Source organism: Lolium perenne, chromosome 3 (genome assembly GCF_019359855.2).
Source record: "Lolium perenne isolate Kyuss_39 chromosome 3, Kyuss_2.0, whole genome shotgun sequence".
NCBI lineage: Eukaryota > Viridiplantae > Streptophyta > Magnoliopsida > Poales > Poaceae > Lolium > Lolium perenne.
This window is the reverse complement of record NC_067246.2, coordinates 335,874,730-335,894,556: the sequence shown is the minus strand read 5'-3', so window position 1 is coordinate 335,894,556 and position 19,827 is coordinate 335,874,730. Positions and strand designations below refer to the sequence as shown.

Genomic DNA, 19,827 nt, shown 5'->3' with positions numbered 1-19,827 from the left:
AAATAGCGCGCTAAACAAAATAGCGTGGCCTTCCAAAATATTCTATGAAGATTATAACGTGCTAATAGCACGCTATTCTACAAAATAGTGTTTCACAAAAAAGTTAAAAAATAACAAATGTAGTATGTATACTAAAGATTTCGGCACCTCAAAAATTATCCACATCACAACGATCAACAAATCAAATTGACAAAGTCCTGATGACACTGAAAGACAAAGATTTGTAAGTCCAACAAATAGACAAGTAGATAACTAATTAACCTGCCAACATTCAAACAATTAATTAAAGAGCCAACTACATAGCAGGAGTAGTAATTAATTAAAATGAGATGAACTAGATGGATAATGCATGCGGTCATCATCTGATTCAGAAGAACCGCATATTGCAGCTTATCACAATGAAAAACTAGAAGCAACTTCTTCTTGTTAGGAAGATTGCATTAGCAGCTTTTACTCGTTGTGATATTGATTCTTCTTCTTCTTCAACATGTACGATTGTGTGAGGAGGAGTGAGAATTGTCGATGTGCTTCTATGGTTTCCAACGGGTTGAATGACTACAGTTAGAATGGTGATTTCAGAAGCTCGTGGGCCAAAAGATCCAAAATAGCCAGTCAGTTGCTCAATTTCCCTGTAAAAAATAGCACTGCTACAACGCTATAAAATAGCGCCGCTATAACGCTACAAAAAATAGCGCGTATAGCACCGCTAATAGCTTGATTAGCGTCATAGCGAGTCAAATGTGCATAGCGTAGCGTTCACTCTCCAAGTACGCTATAGTGCCGCTATAACGTCGAATAGCGCGCTATTTTTTTCGTTGTATGTAATAGATGCTAAGTACAATACGAATATGGTCGGCGTGGCACCACAGGACACGTATAGGAATTGGTGTACTACACCATATTCCTATATGTATTTAGGATCCATTACAGATATACATCTAACATCGGTATCTACCTCGTTTGTCGGTCATAATTATATTGTATATGTACTGCACACGTTACGGCCGAAAGTACATAAATAAATAAATTCAGGTTACAACAACAGAGAGAGCATTTGCAAAATAAATAAGAAACATGCAGAGATATGCTGGTTTTCGGTCCATGGACGAAAAGCGTGAGAAGCTTCCATTCATTAATCAATTCCATTTCGAGCTGTTGATTGCACCACTTCCTCTCTATTTTTTAGTAAAAAAAGAACAAGATCTAGTAGTACTTCATCTAGATGGGTAGATCCCCGCATGCGCAGGCAGAGTTCGTTAGTTATCGTGAACTAGGGAAAGGAAGGTGCGTGGTGGCCACATGCAGGCCGCACGTACGTAACGTAAGTGCAGCATCGAAAGGGTCAAATACATACAGCTCTGTTCATGTTTTGGAACTTTGGAAGTGCATGACTTCCCGATTGGAAATGCATGCCTGAAAGATCACACCTCGAATTCTCGGACCTGTATAATTTTGCACTCAATTGATCACGTGTGTGGTGTACTTACGTATGGACAGAGAGGCATACATAGCAGTGGCAGGCTGTTGGCAAGTTGGCTGCACTGCCGTGCCGTGGCAACAAGAGAAAAAAAGGAGAAGAAACTGCAAAAAACTGATCGGGAGATCAATCTCTCGGTTGGAACTAACTCAAGCAGGGCAGAGCAGAGCAGCTGCCAAATGAGACTAGCAGTGAGGGAACAAGATTGGGCCGGCGTTGGCGATAATCGACTGCAGGTCAAACTCATAGCCAACCATCGTGGACGCCGTCGGCTGGTCGGAGGAGACCCGGAGCAGCTCGTCCAGGTAATCGGCGCCCAGGTCCTCGAGCTCCACCACTCCGGCATGCGCCGTCGTCTGTTGATGCGCGGGCGCCGCCTCCCTCGTAATCTTGGTGGCGGCGGCGGGCGCCATGGCCGTCTTCTTGGCCTTGTTGGGCGAGCGCTTCCGGATGGAGTGGCGCCTCTTGAGGGCCAGCACGGGGGAGCCGGCCGTGGCGCCGAGCGCGAGCGTGCGGAGCGACTCCTGGACGCGGTCGACGGGGTAGTTGAGGACGGCGGCGGCGCCGCGGACGGAGAAGGCGGCCTGGTCGTAGGCCATGGCGGCCGCCTCGGGGGTGTTGAAGGTGCCGAGCCACACCCTGGCGCCCTTGCGCGTGGAGTCACGTATCTCGGCGGCGAACTTGCCCCACGGACGCTTCCGCACGCCGATGAGGCCCTTGGGGATTGAAGCTGCTGCTGGGGCACGACGCTTGCTCGGTGCAGCGGCGGCCATGCCCTGCTGCTGCTGCTGGTGCTGGTCGGAGGAGGAGGAGTAGGAGCTGCTTGACGAGGAGGTGGAGGTGGAGGAGGAGTGCCGCTCCGTAGTGTCCATGTCGAACCCGAGGTAATGGGACATGTCATTCCCCATCTCCAGCAGGGTGTTCAGCAGGTGCATGTCGTCGCTGTCGCCCATGTCGAACGCCGACGATGAGAACAGGGACGAAGCTGCCGGCGACGGGAAGACGCCGCTCAAATGATGTAGTTCCATGAGTTGGTCGGCTACCGGCCGGAGTAATGTGTTGCTTGGGTTGGGTGTTGGCTGGGTGACAAGTTCAACAAGTAGAAGAAGGTGGTGGTGCAGACTGCAGAGGAGAGGAGAGGAAGGCTAACTGTTTCGACTTTGGAGCAAGGCATCTGGCTGTGCTTTTATAAGCAACCGATTCCATCTGCTAATGGATTTGACTAGTCGGACCGATTCCAACAAAGTTTTGGGGTGGCCTACCGCATCCAAGGACCTAAATTTTGGGAATACCCTAAAACAATCCTCAGGAACGGATGGGGGGTAGCCGATGAAATTTGGAGGTTGGTTGATGTAGTAACGCACGTGACAAGGACGGCCTCCATGCTTACGTAGGGCGGCGGTGTACGACAAACGACCGTGACGTCACCCTGTGCTCATCCTCTGCTCCAGAGCCTTCAACATACGCAGGTCTGCTGCAAACCGGACCGGGCGCAGAAGATCCTGCAGAAAACATGGGAAAGGTCTCCCATCACAGATGAGCACTCCCCCTGTCGAGCTGAACCTTTTGCTACTACCTTAATCATTTACTAATGGTATGCAGTGACGATATACCACACGCGCCCCCGATCCATCGTGGAAGCAGCACGCAAGCGGGATCCACACCCTCCTACTCTGGCGGCATAAATTACACTATAATAACCTAGCTGATTATGTACTCACTGCCTCATGCTTCCTCTGCCAAAACGAAAGATGTGATTAACCCACACATCACGCTGACCTACTCCAAATCTTCGGGATTACCCGCTGACACACGAACAATCTTCTACTCCATCCGATCCATAACAAGTGTCACAAGTACTAAATTTTCGACGCATATTATGGACAGGAGAGAGTAATATGTGACTAACCAACACGTCGAGTTCACTCACCTAGAGGTACTGCAACCAATAAAAATAATTATCGTATATTTGCTCGGTACATCCTTGTTCCCTCCTCATACTAAACATCGACTTTCTCATGCTTACATCGCACGTTTTTTTTTTCTCTACAAAGAGTTGTTAAAGAAATTGCAAAAAAGTCTAAGACTATTTGTACAAAAAAGTAATATTACCATCTTTTACCCCAAGAAGCATGCAATGCACCCTGGTGCAACTTAGAATTATCTATATACGTATTACCTTTCTCAAAACATAACCTAGTACCTATTCATCTATTCCCTTGTTGAGCATAATTTTGAATGTAATTTTTTTGTATCCTTAAATCATTTACTAGTGTTATGTGCAGCGGCAAGGATCTAGTGGACAACATATCTACTGATACCTCCCTGATTTCATACCATGATACCACTTTTCAAATTTTAAATTGTAACGGTTAAAATATTTCTGGGTGTTCAAAAGATGTGTATTTACATTGTCTATAACTTGCAGAATCATATTAGAAATGTTAGAGAGAGAAAAGAAGAAATCCAACATGAACAGTGTCACATAAAGACAAACATAAAATGATACTATTCACATAGCAATTTGTCTTCTTTTTTCTCTTTCTGTATTTTAAATTTGGTTCCGAAAATTTTATGAAATGCAAGCACACATCTTGTGAACATCCATAAAGTTGCTTCAAGTTTATTCGACATCTACAAATTGAATTTTGTGAAGCGTTATCATGGTATCATGTTGGATGTGGTATCACTAGATACTCTCCCCATCGACTGCACACATGGAGGCATCGTAGAAGCATACACGAGGGACCCACAGCTACTTGTGTTCAAGAGTCAAATAATAATAGTATGACTTCATTAATTTACCCACTACCCTTTTCCCACCTCAAAAACAAAAAATCTGATTAACCAACACATCCAGCTGACCGACTGCTTAATCTTAGACTAATTCATCGTTGATTGATCACTAGATCCTCGCGCGGACGTGAGCTGGTATCCACCTCACTAAGCATGCATCTGCATATACATTCACCCCACGTCCCCACTAGCTCACTAAATATTGATTCCTTCTATTTTATGTGACACATTTTTAAAAAATCATGCTAGTTCCTCTTACTACATACCTCCTTTTTTAAAAGTTCATAGATATCATTCCTTTTGTTTGTATGTATGTACTAAGTAGAAGCCATCTATTTGTAAGTTCCTTGCATTTTCTTAAACAATGGTCCAATTTTCAACTCAACATTCAACCATTCAAAGAACAATTGAAGTGCTTTGTAGACTTAGTGTTTGTGCATGGTTTTTAGAAACGGGCATTTAATAAAGAACAATTAAATGACATATCGTTCTAGAATTTCAATCAAACAATACCCCATGTAGTGGCAGGTCAAGGATCATAGGTTCACCGTAGCAGACACCTTAGCTGGTCATAGTGGTAAGTAACATGTAGTAGTATCATGCATATGGTACTACTACATAATACTATCTCTATAATGGGTAGTGTCATGGGCTAATATCATAGTCATGCTATATTTATTATTTTTTTAAATCTCAAATTTGTGTACAATATTTATTTAGCATTAACTTTTTTCGTTATTTTTCCTATGATACGGTATCTACCTATGTTACTCTAATCTTCGCTCTCCTCTTTAATTAGCTGCCACATCAACACTTTTGTGGAACCAATGTGCATGATACTAGTTATGATACTAGCACTATAGCTAGCCATAGACCTGGATATCCATGGCGCTTACTGGTGGGTTGCTAAAGGCCATATAAGGAAGGCATAACATGTTGCGCCACCAAAGACCGAGAGCGTGTACCCCTTTCTCGCCCATATTGGCAGGTTCACCACTTCTCATGCCACCTTTGTACATTTATGAATTTTGGTTATACAATATCCGAAACAATATTTACCTAGAAGTTACTTCTCCTTGAAATATTTTGGACACATATCGACCTTACCGTTCAAGTTTTGAAATGCAACATAGATACACAAGCACCAACGAAGCAACCAAGCATGATACAAACTTCAGCGAAATCACTTCACCAACCTTGTCACTACAGGATCCAAACTGTGCTGCCTTGAGTACACTTCTGCCAGCACCCTCTTGATCTTAGAGCATCTCCACTCGTCCTCCTCATACGGCATCCGGCGCAACTGTCATAAGGACCGTATGTAGGGCATCGGCGGAAAATGAGAATTGGAGACATACCGGCGCCCAGCCGTGCACCCCAAATGGTGCCCCCAATATAGTTTCATATATATTTTAAATTTTAACGCCAAATAAACTATGATAATTTATTACAACGTAAATAAATGTTGGAGATAATTCAACAAGTTCAATATAGCACATAAATAATTAAGGTTTATGAGACCACACAAATTTAAAAGTTTAAATCACAATGACAAACAAATAAACAAACTAGTCGCCGCCTTTGAGAGTCCACAATGCTCCACCAGATCATCTTGCAGTTGGTGATGAGTGTTGCAGTCTCGGACTTCTTGACACATGGCGAGAAAAGCAGCAAATGCGGGAGGCACATTGTGATCATCATCTGCAAGAGAACCCAACTGTTCATATGGTTCTGTGTCCACTGAAAATTCCCTCTCACTCTCGATGATCATGTTGTGCAGTATGACACAACATGTCATGACCTCCCACGTCTGCTCCTTGGACCATGTAAGAGAAGGGTATCGGGGAATGGCAAAGCGAGCTTGTAGCACACCAAATCCACATCAGCCTCATGTATTTGGGCAAACCAAGCTTTCTTCCCTTTAGGTACAGGGTTCGAGATTGTCTTCACAAATGTTGACCATCTTAGATAGATGTCATCTGCAAGATAGTAGCCATTGTCATACTGGTGTCCATTGATCTCAAACTGCACTGGAGGGGCATTGCCTTCAATAAGCTTCTGGAGCACATCGGAGAAATGCAGCACATTGATATCATTGTGTGATCCTGCCATGCCGAAGAAAGCATGCCAAAGCCACAGGTCCTGGTCAGCCACTGCCTCAAGCATCACACTGCATGCACCCTTCCGTCCTTTATACATGCCCTGGTGTGCAAATTGACAGTTCTTCCATGCACAGTGCATACAGTCATGTTGCCAAGCATCCCAGGGAAACCCCTCTCTGCATTTTGTCTCTGCCACATTGGGTGTGCGCAGATAGGTCTCTCCAAACACCGCAACAATTGCCCTGCAGAATCTATACATGAAATCAATGGTCACGTACTCTGTCATGCGCAGATAGTCATCATGTGTATCACCTGCAATTCCATAGGCAAGCATCCGTGCCACTGTGCACTTCTGAATTGTTGAGAAACCAAGCTCGCCGACAACGTCTCTCTTCAATTTGAAGTATTCGATCTTCCTCAAATTCTCGACTATCTTCAGAAAAAGTTTCCTACTCATCCGGAAACGATGACGAAATACGGTATCGTCGTGCAATGGATCGTCGGCGAAGTAGTCGGTGTAGAGCATGCAATAGCCTTCCATCATCTGCCTTGCTTGCTCTTGCGACGCCCCGGTACGGAGCTACCAATGACCGGCTTGTCCTCCTCGGCGATCATGGCCAAGAGGGAGATGAGGATCGCCAGATGCTCATCGTCTCCAGCGACGTCCCTGGTCGCAGCCGCGATAGCCCTCATCCATGAGCGCGGCCATCACGTCCTCGTCGTCCGAGTCCATCGCCTTGGCAAATTGCCGAACACCTCGTGTGCAGGGTGGGAACGCGGTGGGGGACGGAGGTAGCGGTCGTGGCGGGAGCGGGTGAACAGCGACGGTGGGAAGGGATGGTGAGGTGGCGGGGGTTTCCGGCGGAGTGGGTACTACCGCGGCAATGGTCCGTCGCGGCGAGGGGTGTTTACTGGGGCGACAGTGGTCGCGGGGCGCGAAGGAGGAAAATGTTTGTGTTTTTTGGCTCTGGTCGCCGACAGAGCTGGCCCACGGCATTTCTCGCCCCACCGGCGCCCCCGCTAGCCCCCTGTAGATTGTGTTCGGCCTGGGGGCACCCGGTGATGAGTTGGGTCACGCCGGCGGAAAAAACAAACTTGGGAGCCGCGGCTGGGTGCCTGTTTTCGCGCCGGCACCCCAAATCGGCTGTTGGGGGCCTTTGGGGAGGGCGGGTGGAGATGCTCTTATCGACTCTTGTTTCAAGACTTGAGTTATCATGGTTTCTCTGCAATATGGTCTAGAAATTAAAATAATTGTACATGCTATTACATACTATTAATTACATTAATAAAATTTGTTATGAAAACATTATTTATGTTGTATGGATTTGTTGGTGAAATTTATGTGAAAAATACAATGAAGATGTTTATCGGGTGAACTGGTGGAAATTTGCATCAACCTAAGCTCTATTTTCCATATAAAATGGTTGCCGAGAGGGTACATCTTGTTATTTATGATGAACAAACAAGTATATAAAATTATGTAGCCTAAATCTAGCCTGAACTATTCATGCACAAGGAGTTGCAATAAATGGCTACCTACAAATCTTTTTTTTTTTTGACAGAGGCTGCCTACAAATCTAAGCTCATTGTCACCTGCCAAATGGATGGTGCGTGCATGTGGGCTGGCCGGTTAGTACGCGAGATGCCAAGTATAATAATGACACTCATTTGCTAGTGTTGTTGCTTCTAATATATATATTCCTCAATTAGTTGACAATGGCAAGTTGGTGCTACAGCTAGATAGCTAGAGATCAAGCGGCTGGTTTGCCTTTCGGGCCTCACTAACTTTTCATGCTACAGTACGTGATGTGGACCGGCTAAAAGTCTGGAACGAGGATATAGTATATATAGAAGTACATGTTATTATAAAGCACACTCCATCGTTATTACTCTTTCCAATGAAGAAAAATATATAGTTATTTGATTAGTGTAGCCATCAAGACTCTCATTGTCCATGACTTTTAATTTGATTGAAATTCTCGCAGGATTCAATTTCAATCGTGTGGCAAGGATTCAATATTGAAAAAATTTCACAATTCCATGACGAGAATCCCGTAAAGTAAGCATGGACGCTCTCAGTGTTTCACATAAAACTTCGTCTCTCCCTCCTCGCCAAGAACCACTGCCGAATGGTGCAACCCACTAGGGAGTAGCTAACCACAGGAAGTCACATACTTCCCCCCTTCCCTGCTCTTTCTCTGCTATAGTAGCTTTGAGGGGCTCTCCTCCTTGACCGGGCCGCTGACGGCCAATCCGCCTGATTAGCTGACCGGAGTAGGTTTAGGTTGGGCGCCAGAGTAGTTTAGGGCTTAGATCTTTAGGTTTCTGTGGGTGTTCTGGCCTCTGCCGGCGTTTTGGGCGGTCTGCCCGTAGTGGAGGCGGAAGCTCTGGATCTTGGCCACCAAATCCATGGAAATTTTAGGGGTGATGCTGCTCGTGCTGATGCTTCCCTGGTCGAAGCTTGGCGTGAGAAGTGGCATCACCGTCTTCATCAATAAATCGGTGGCTGCTGGATCTTTTCTTCCTGGATTTTGCTGCAAGATTGACGAGCTCTTGGCCGGCCATGGCGGCGAGGGAGAGCGGAGTCTACCTTCAGCAAGGTTCCCTCTTTCTTCTCCACTGGCCAGCCGTGGTGGCGAGGAGGTGCTGAAGAAAACTGGGCTGATTTTGAATCCTGGAGTGGGATCTGGCCTCTCCTGCTGTCGCTGCTCTTGCTCGAGTAGCCTCTTGAAGCCGTCGGTCATGTCCTGCCATGGTGGCGGAGAGGATTTCGCCGATTCCGGGGTTGCTCAGGAGGATCTGCCTCAGCTTCTGCCTACATGGTGCTATGGATCGGTGATCCTTTGTGCGGAACACATAGCGTCCGTGTTTGACGTTGTGATCCTTGGCCGATATGGCGGCCCAAACTCAACCTCCATCGTGGAGGCCTCTCTCTCTTCTGCGGCGGAAGCTTGATGGCGCCAGGCTACCAAGTGGTCTCGTCCCCGGTGGCTTGACGACGGCCGTTGGCAGAAGATTTGCGCCGGAAGGGAGCCTACGAGCTGCTTGCTCTCGTTTCTCGGCGGCGACGCCTGGAGGATGCCGACGGATGGTGGCGGAGACACCTAGGTCCCTGATTGTGTTATCGAAAATCTTTGTAGGGTGTTTTTTGTAAAGTACAAGCCCCTTTCTTCAAATATTAGGTACTTTGTGTGTGTTGTATAAGGGGCTTTCTGTAAAATCTTGTATCTGCCACTTTAATGGATGAATCTCTGGGGTCTTACTCCTCTCTGTTCAAAAAAAAACTAGGGAGTAGCTATGTTTATCTTTTAGATTAATATATCATGTCATTTCTATAACGTCATAGCCCCCGAAGGATTGCAGTAGAAATTATATTTAATTGCTAAAACCTGCGCAAAGTATTGCTATAGTTAGTAGAGATTAATAGAGGGACCAACCGGCCGGGCCTTCACTAACTTTTCATGCTACAATGTGACGTCGACCGGCTAAAAGGTTTGGAAAGGTGATATATATATATATATATATATATATATATATATATATATATATAGGGCTGAACTATTCTCGAACCCCCCTTAAGAGGGTTCTAGAATACCTATTCTCGAACCCCCTGGTCCAGGCCGAGCCGAACCACCGACAAGCTCTCGAACCAACCCCGTGTGAGAAAACCCACCGACGCCTCCCCACTTCTCCTCCCTGTGAACTTCCCCAGCTTCTTCCCGGTGGCCGTCCCCAACTCCCGCCCCACCTTCTTCCCGGCGGCAGCCGCGTCGCAGACCAGTCCCAACTCCCGCCTCACCTTCTTCCCGGCGGCAGCTGGCGTCGCCGCCGTTCCCAACTCCCGCTCACCTTCTTCCCGGAGGCAGCCGGCGTCACCGCGCGCCTTCATCCCGGCGATAGGCCAAGTCTTCCTCCCACGCACAGCCGGATCCCCATCTCAACCGCGCCGCCGGGAGGGGCCGTGCCTCCACTGCGTTACACGCTACTCAGCGTGCGCCGCCCCAGCCTGGATCCTCCCCTGCGCGCCGCCCCGGCATGGCTCCTACCCTGAGCGCCGCCCCGGCCTGGATCCTCCCCTGCGCGCCGCACCGCCCCGGCCTGGATAGCCGTCCTGGTAGGCGGCGCCCATCCTCCCAGCCATGGGGGGCCGCAATCGGCGATGGCACACGAAGCGCCACCACGGCGGCTCTCCGAACCCTCGTTCCCCGCTTCCGTCGTATCCTGGACTTCCTGGTACGGTTTGCAACCTCCTCCCCCTCTATGTAAATCTCTGCGATATGATTAAGATTAGATGTTAATCTTTTACGGTTCAATCGGGCCAGAACCTCACCGATCTAGACATCTGTTGATTGATTCTGGCTATGTCTTGATTTTGTTTTCTGTCTAATGTGCGGGGGGGAAACAGGTCTGTCTATCAATTCAGTTCGCACCATCTTGAGAACGACACACAGCTAATGTAGATTGGTAACAGGGTCCAGCCGATTCAGGCTTAAAACCAGAGTTGAGTTACTGGTGCCTTCCATGCTTTTGTTGAAACTGTTCTTACCATCGGAAAATCTTGGGCCGCAAGGCCAGAAAATTGCTAGCTTTTTTTGACTAGCCTGCCTATTGGAGATAGCCATTACTAGTTTCAGAAGGGTGGGTACTGCAGTTCCAAGGTCCATATCATGTATCTACAACAGTACAACTTGGGGGAAAATTAATTAGCTGCAGTCTCCACTGTGTATCACTCACCTCACCTGCTCTGCCAAGAATTGAATCCGAGTCTTAACGAGGCAATATCAATTTGACGTAATGTCACCTTTCAGGGAGATATGCATGGTAGTGATAAACAACTTCAAGTTGTACTGTTTTATAGAAAATTTATAAAGCTGCCTTCCCCTGATCCACGAGAAGACACCTATGTCTGGAGAAGCAAAATTTAGTACCGCCTGATCCGTGAGAAGACAATAATTGGTACAAAATATACTCCATGGCAGTGACATAATGGTGGAGTATTTTTATCTGGTCATAGTTGCATGGTTGTTCTGACTAACCTGAACCCAGACATAGCATGGCTTGGATATAGAGGGAAAGAACAAATATATTTTGCCCCCAACAGTTAGCAAAAATGCAAGTTAGCTTTTGTTTAAAATTGCAAACCCGCTTGTCCACATAAGCATAAAAAAGTGAAGTTCACTTTTATAAAAAATGCAAGTTAGCTTTTATTTAAAATGCAAGCTCGTCACATAAGCAGAAAAATGTGAAGTTCACTTTTATTTAAAATGCAAGTCCGCTTTTATTTAAAATGCAAGCTAGCTTGTCCACATAAGCACAATAAAGTGAAGTTCACTTTTATTGAAAATGCAAGTTCGCTTTTAAAAAAAAATGCAAGCTTGCTTGTCCACATAAGCACAAAAATGTGAAGTTCTCTTTTATTTAAAATGCAAGTTTGTTTTTATTTAAAATGCACGCTCGCTTGTCTACATAAGCACAAAAATGTGAAGTTCGCTTTTATTTAAAATGCAAGTTCGCTTATCCATATACGCACAAAAAGGTGAAGTTCGCTTTTATTTAAAATGCAAGTTCGCTTGTCCATATAAACACAAAAATGTGAAGTTCGCTTTTATTTAAAATGCAAGTTCGCTTGTCCAAATAAGCGCAAAAATGTGAAGTTCATTGAAAATTCTCGTGAAGCTCACTTCGTATTTGCACAAAAGTTCATTTTTTCATATAAAAAGTGTGGTCTGGATGTTAAGTTTAATTTCATTAGATAGGAAGTTCAGTTCAATCAACAATGCATGGGATTTTACCTTTTTATTTTCCTACAAAAGTTTCAGTTTATTACAGGTAGGTTTATATTCTTTTGCCAAAAATAACATCAGTTCATTGCTACTGGTCAATGTGCAGAAAAGTGAAAATTTCACGAAAAAAATTAACAACTGCACCTTCTGCTCCAAAACACAAGCCCAGAAGCATGCAGCCGGCGAGTCCACCTTCTGCTCCCTCGGCGGTCCACTACGTGCCGTAGAGTTTACCGCCCGGATTACAGCCGTGCCTTGGCCGTCTAGTGCAATTCTTCTATGAAAACAAACTAAATGATCATAGTGAGTTCATTTCGTGTAAAAGTGAAGTTCACTCTGCAATAAAATAAATTTCATTTGTATAAAATGCATGTTATTGAAAGAGCAATCTTGTTTTTGTTGTATAAAAGCATTATCTAGCGTTTCTTTTGCTCTTGACCATCTACCTGTCCACTAGTGTCCTTATGGTGCTTTTTCTGTAAAGGTAAGGAGCATTACTTGATCGAGCCTCCTATGTTATATCTAATATGTGGAATGATGATCTGGTAATACTCCGTGGGGATTTCAACAATAAACTTAAGGTATGCTCCAGGACTGATAGGATTACAATCTAGCAAGCGACCTCCAAATTATTCATTTCTTTTAGTTTCCTATACTAAGTTGTCAGATCTAGCACCATTTTTTAGTACTGGATTGATATATTGTTCAAGTGCTTTGTTTCTTAATCCCAATAAGGTGCACTCATGGTTTATCTGATCTTATTCTAAGGTTATTGCGAGCAGCCGCAAACAGTGTGGTTATGAAGTTCACTATTTTATCCGTTAGGCTCACTTGCCTATGAGGAAGTTCACTAGTTACACGAGTTCTCTTGTTTTGTCCATCTGGTCTTGGTCTTCAAGTGAATGAATGGGAATTTTATTGATGTGTATTTTTTAATCATGCCTAAAGTTGGGACCTTTTCCGTGGACAATTCAGTTCTATATTACCAGGAAGTTTTCCTTTTTTGAGTAAGTGCATAAGGCGCAGTGGCCTTAAACTATTGTTAATACCCTGGTAGCATTTTTTGCAGGGTAAGTTCTTGTTTTAGCTCCCCAGTCTGGTTTATATACTGTTTATTTGTGTTGTTGCGTGTCTGACTATAAAAAGTAGAATCTCAATTTTTACAGAGAAAGTTCACTTTTCATTTTGTAGATTTTCACCACGTGTGGTGGCAGTGAACTCCGGCACCCTTTTCTGGGAAGTCTAGTTTCGTTGTCGTCACACAGGCTGGACTTGATGGCGGGCGGCCACCTGTTCATCACGGTGGCGCAACATGCGGAATAAGCTAGCACGTGATGTAACCAACACGGGAGTTCACCCTGCGCTGTCCTGGGAGTCCATGGCTTCGGCGGGTCGTTAATGCCCAGGTCAGCCTGCTCCTCGCACGGTTGTCGCTATGCTGGTTGCTGCTATGCAAAATGCTACTGCTGCATGTGATTTTATTCTTGGTCGTACTTGCTTGTGTGCCTTACATCGCTAAGCAGTTCACTTCTAAATTGTGAGCAGTTCGTTTAGGCCAAAAATATGGAGTTCACATTCCTTTTAAATTAAGATAGAAGAAAAATGTCCTCGGTAAAATTGATAGTTTTAGGAAGTTCATTCGTTTCAGTTTAGACAGTGCACTTGTTATTTATTTCCATCTTACAATTCAATTTTTAATCGAACTTCTGTTTTATTGTTTGCAAAGTTCATTCCAAGTTGATTTCATCCATAAGATTGTGACATATAGCAGGTAGATTCAATCATATGACCTTTGTTAATAACTATAATTCTATATGTGAATGAGTTCAGATTTGGCAAAAATTGTTAAATTTGCATTGACTCTTTTGAATTTATTCATTACATATTTGCAACGACATCTAAAGCAGGATTAGAAAATGCAAGAAATATGAAGTTTAATATTTTGGTGTAAATGAAAAATGATGTGTACTAAATGCGTGATATGAAGTTCAGTATTTCCTTGCTGTGATGTCAACTTTTATTACTAAACATACCCTCTGATAGTAACAACAGTTCACCTTGTTAAAAAAGAACCATTGCTGGGTAGTTTACTATGCCTGGACTGGGGATTCAGTCTTGCTAGTATGTACGTGCTGATGCGTTTTAGACCGTAAAAAGGTAGAAGTTCAGTCTGCTTATAAAAGAACGTTTACATTTCATTTTGTACTGATGCTTTTCGACTTTCTAACACCATGGATATGCGCTCAAGTTTCTGGTCTCAAATCAGTTCATTTTTTTATGGTTCATCTTTCTATTTGTTTGAAGTGGTCTAATTTTGGCCTAACAAATTTGATGTCTTATAATTGAGCCATTTATGTGAATCAGGGGGCTGGACTTCCAAGACAAGGTAGCAGTAGTTGGAAGTCAGCTCCATGCAAAAGGCAGGACTGGTGGACTACGATGAGCCCTGGTGGTGGTCTAGCCATCAATGGCTTTGTCTCCTAGGGCATCAGGAAATTCTTTGTTGTCATGACTCTGTGTGCTGCCCTGAGTTGATGTGAAGTTCAGTTAGCTAGCTTTTTCAGTGTAAGTTCGTTTTAAGTCCATGAGTAGTTCAGTCATTGGGCTCTGGCCGAGTTGATGTTTTTCTTTGTGCGTTGTGTGTTACCTCCTATTTTACAGATCGTCTTTGAAATTGTGGTATGTGTGATGTCTCGTAAAAAGATGTTGACATATAAAATGTGCGTTTGGAAGTTCACTTCATCTACCAAAAGAAGTTTGCTTCTAATCTAGGTGAAGTTTTTGGCGGGAAGTTCGCTCTGAATGCCTCTAAAAAGTTTGCCCTTTTTTTAGCAGGACGTCATTTTTATTAATCCATAAGTTCATTTTTTTGAGAGAAGTTCTGTGTAGAAAATTTGACTTTTCTTTATTGGGTAGTGGTTGAGAAAAAGATCCATGCAGAAAGTTCACATTTCTATTGTATAAAAGTTCATTCTTGTACACAAATGTTGTCTTATTCGTATGGAAAAACAAACTATAAATACCAGGTAATTCACTCGTGGAACTCCAGAAGTTTATTATAAAATCCTCAGTCTAGCTTCAAATATAGTGAAAAATTCCAACGTTACTACTATGTAAAGCATGGAAGTCCACTATCAAGAAAATATGTCAAGAGTTTTTTATAATTGAAATTGCTACTAAATCGCAAGAAATTTTGGAAAATAATCAACATGAAAACGTTGCACAAAATTGATATCTTTTTAATGGTATATTATTTGCACCCGGATTATTTGCATCCGGATAAAAAGTTTGAAAACTACGACAAAACCAACATTAAAAACACTTATACTGAGCCACGAAGTTCACTAATAGAAACCTGGAAGTTCACTTTCATATACAGGGGATGTTTAGGTACTCGGTTTTTCTCGAAATGGAAACCAATTCAAGCATTTTGAAATCTGCTCTTAAATCCTAAATAATTTGGTAAAATGTTCAAAACCAAAAGTTTGTGCCTAGTCAACAGCTTTCCAACGGGGTATCATTTGTATCAATCCGATAGACGGTTGAAACAATGGATCCAAATAACCTTACGAATATATAGAAATCCGCGAAAACTTTTTTGTATATTCGAAATTAGTTTTAAAGCGTACAAAATTTGGAAAAACTTCCAAAACAAAAATGGTGCGCAATTTCTATATCTTTCCAATGGTATATCATATGTATTAATCCGACAAGTGGTGTAAAAATTAAGGGCAAACAACTGTCCGAAACAGGAGAAATCCGCGAAAACGTTGTTTTGTATATTTGAAATTACTTTCAAATTGTTCGGAATTTTAAAAAACTTTCAGCACGAAAAAGTTGCGAAATTTTCATATCTTTTCAATGGTATATCATATGTACGATTCCGATAAATGGTTGAAAAATAAACCTCAAAACACTGTCCGCCAAAACATGGAATTCTGCTGCTCCGTGTAGAAGTTCACACTGCTATGCAGCGGGAAGTTCAGATGCGACGGAAGTTTGCTATATTTTCTGAAGTTCACTTCAAACTAGACTAAAGTTTCTGAAGTTCGCCCTGCACAATATTGAAGTCCGTCGGGAAGTTCAGATTAAGGGAAAAAGAAGTTCACATCCATGTACCGGGAAGTTCAGAAAGGGTTCGAGAATAGTTATTCTCGAACCGGTTCGAGAATAGCAGACCTATATATAGGGCTGAACTATTCTCGAACCCCCCTTAAGAGGGTTCTAGAATACCTATTCTCGAACCCCCTGGTCCAGGCCGAGCCGAACCACCGACAAGCTCTCGAACCAACCCCGTGTGAGAAAACCCACCGACGCCTCCCCACTTCTCCTCCCTGTGAACTTCCCCAGCTTCTTCCCGGTGGCCGTCCCCAACTCCCGCCCCACCTTCTTCCCGGCGGCAGCCGCGTCGCAGACCAGTCCCAACTCCCGCCTCACCTTCTTCCCGGCGGCAGCTGGCGTCGCCGCCGTTCCCAACTCCCGCTCACCTTCTTCCCGGAGGCAGCCGGCGTCACCGCGCGCCTTCATCCCGGCGATAGGCCAAGTCTTCCTCCCACGCACAGCCGGATCCCCATCTCAACCGCGCCGCCGGGAGGGGCCGTGCCTCCACTGCGTTACACGCTACTCAGCGTGCGCCGCCCCAGCCTGGATCCTCCCCTGCGCGCCGCCCCGGCATGGCTCCTACCCTGAGCGCCGCCCCGGCCTGGATCCTCCCCTGCGCGCCGCACCGCCCCGGCCTGGATAGCCGTCCTGGTAGGCGGCGCCCATCCTCCCAGCCATGGGGGGCCGCAATCGGCGATGGCACACGAAGCGCCACCACGGCGGCTCTCCGAACCCTCGTTCCCCGCTTCCGTCGTATCCTGGACTTCCTGGTACGGTTTGCAACCTCCTCCCCCTCTATGTAAATCTCTGCGATATGATTAAGATTAGATGTTAATCTTTTACGGTTCAATCGGGCCAGAACCTCACCGATCTAGACATCTGTTGATTGATTCTGGCTATGTCTTGATTTTGTTTTCTGTCTAATGTGCGGGGGGGAAACAGGTCTGTCTATCAATTCAGTTCGCACCATCTTGAGAACGACACACAGCTAATGTAGATTGGTACCAGGGTCCAGCCGATTCAGGCTTAAAACCAGAGTTGAGTTACTGGTGCCTTCCATGCTTTTGTTGAAACTGTTCTTACCATCGGAAAATCTTGGGCCGCAAGGCCAGAAAATTGCTAGCTTTTTTTGACTAGCCTGCCTATTGGAGATAGCCATTACTAGTTTCAGAAGGGTGGGTACTGCAGTTCCAAGGTCCATATCATGTATCTACAACAGTACAACTTGGGGGAAAATTAATTAGCTGCAGTCTCCACTGTGTATCACTCACCTCACCGCTTTCTGCCAAGAATTGAATCCGAGTCTTAACGAGGCAATATCAATTTGACGTAATGTCACCTTTCAGGGAGATATGCATGGTAGTGATAAACAACTTCAAGTTGTACTGTTTTATAGAAAATTTATAAAGCTGCCTTCCCCTGATCCACGAGAAGACACCTATGTCTGGAGAAGCAAAATTTAGTACCGCCTGATCCGTGAGAAGACAATAATTGGTACAAAATATACTCCATGGCAGTGACATAATGGTGGAGTATTTTTATCTGGTCATAGTTGCATGGTTGTTCTGACTAACCTGAACCCAGACATAGCATGGCTTGGATATAGAGGGAAAGAACAAATATATTTTGCCCCCAACAGTTAGCAAAAATGCAAGTTAGCTTTTGTTTAAAATTGCAAACCCGCTTGTCCACATAAGCATAAAAAAGTGAAGTTCACTTTTATAAAAAATGCAAGTTAGCTTTTATTTAAAATGCAAGCTCGTCACATAAGCAGAAAAATGTGAAGTTCACTTTTATTTAAAATGCAAGTCCGCTTTTATTTAAAATGCAAGCTAGCTTGTCCACATAAGCACAATAAAGTGAAGTTCACTTTTATTGAAAATGCAAGTTCGCTTTTAAAAAAAAATGCAAGCTTGCTTGTCCACATAAGCACAAAAATGTGAAGTTCTCTTTTATTTAAAATGCAAGTTTGTTTTTATTTAAAATGCACGCTCGCTTGTCTACATAAGCACAAAAATGTGAAGTTCGCTTTTATTTAAAATGCAAGTTCGCTTATCCATATACGCACAAAAAGGTGAAGTTCGCTTTTATTTAAAATGCAAGTTCGCTTGTCCATATAAACACAAAAATGTGAAGTTCGCTTTTATTTAAAATGCAAGTTCGCTTGTCCAAATAAGCGCAAAAATGTGAAGTTCATTGAAAATTCTCGTGAAGCTCACTTCGTATTTGCACAAAAGTTCATTTTTTCATATAAAAAGTGTGGTCTGGATGTTAAGTTTAATTTCATTAGATAGGAAGTTCAGTTCAATCAACAATGCATGGGATTTTACCTTTTTATTTTCCTACAAAAGTTTCAGTTTATTACAGGTAGGTTTATATTCTTTTGCCAAAAATAACATCAGTTCATTGCTACTGGTCAATGTGCAGAAAAGTGAAAATTTCACGAAAAAAATTAACAACTGCACCTTCTGCTCCAAAACACAAGCCCAGAAGCATGCAGCCGGCGAGTCCACCTTCTGCTCCCTCGGCGGTCCACTACGTGCCGTAGAGTTTACCGCCCGGATTACAGCCGTGCCTTGGCCGTCTAGTGCAATTCTTCTATGAAAACAAACTAAATGATCATAGTGAGTTCATTTCGTGTAAAAGTGAAGTTCACTCTGCAATAAAATAAATTTCATTTGTATAAAATGCATGTTATTGAAAGAGCAATCTTGTTTTTGTTGTATAAAAGCATTATCTAGCGTTTCTTTTGCTCTTGACCATCTACCTGTCCACTAGTGTCCTTATGGTGCTTTTTCTGTAAAGGTAAGGAGCATTACTTGATCGAGCCTCCTATGTTATATCTAATATGTGGAATGATGATCTGGTAATACTCCGTGGGGATTTCAACAATAAACTTAAGGTATGCTCCAGGACTGATAGGATTACAATCTAGCAAGCGACCTCCAAATTATTCATTTCTTTTAGTTTCCTATACTAAGTTGTCAGATCTAGCACCATTTTTTAGTACTGGATTGATATATTGTTCAAGTGCTTTGTTTCTTAATCCCAATAAGGTGCACTCATGGTTTATCTGATCTTATTCTAAGGTTATTGCGAGCAGCCGCAAACAGTGTGGTTATGAAGTTCACTATTTTATCCGTTAGGCTCACTTGCCTATGAGGAAGTTCACTAGTTACACGAGTTCTCTTGTTTTGTCCATCTGGTCTTGGTCTTCAAGTGAATGAATGGGAATTTTATTGATGTGTATTTTTTAATCATGCCTAAAGTTGGGACCTTTTCCGTGGACAATTCAGTTCTATATTACCAGGAAGTTTTCCTTTTTGAGTAAGTGCATAAGGCGCAGTGGCCTTAAACTATTGTTAATACCACTGGTAGCATTTTTTGCAGGGTAAGTTCTTGTTTTAGCTCCCCAGTCTGGTTTATATACTGTTTATTTGTGTTGTTGCGTGTCTGACTATAAAAAGTAGAATCTCAATTTTTACAGAGAAAGTTCACTTTTCATTTTGTAGATTTTCACCACGTGTGGTGGCAGTGAACTCCGGCACCCTTTTACGGGAAGTCTAGT

At 43.7% G+C, this 19,827-nt stretch overlaps 2 protein-coding genes across 2 annotated transcripts; both read right to left on the bottom strand.

The window, feature by feature from the left end:
* Positions 1-1,433: 1,433 nt before the first annotated feature.
* Positions 1,434-2,650, bottom strand: LOC127345915 (uncharacterized). Its single transcript, XM_051372435.2, has one exon. It carries the CDS (start codon positions 2,503-2,505, stop codon positions 1,663-1,665), a length of 843 nt encoding a protein of 280 aa, XP_051228395.1. The 5' UTR covers positions 2,506-2,650; the 3' UTR covers positions 1,434-1,662.
* A 251-nt stretch (positions 2,651-2,901) lies between these two features.
* LOC139838290 (uncharacterized) lies at positions 2,902-6,916 on the bottom strand. Its single transcript, XM_071827694.1, has 3 exons — positions 6,146-6,916; positions 5,843-5,974; positions 2,902-2,979 (listed from the first exon to the last, which is right to left on the bottom strand). Exons 1-3 carry the CDS (start codon positions 6,914-6,916, stop codon positions 2,902-2,904), a joined length of 981 nt encoding a protein of 326 aa, XP_071683795.1.
* Positions 6,917-19,827: the final 12,911 nt, after the last annotated feature.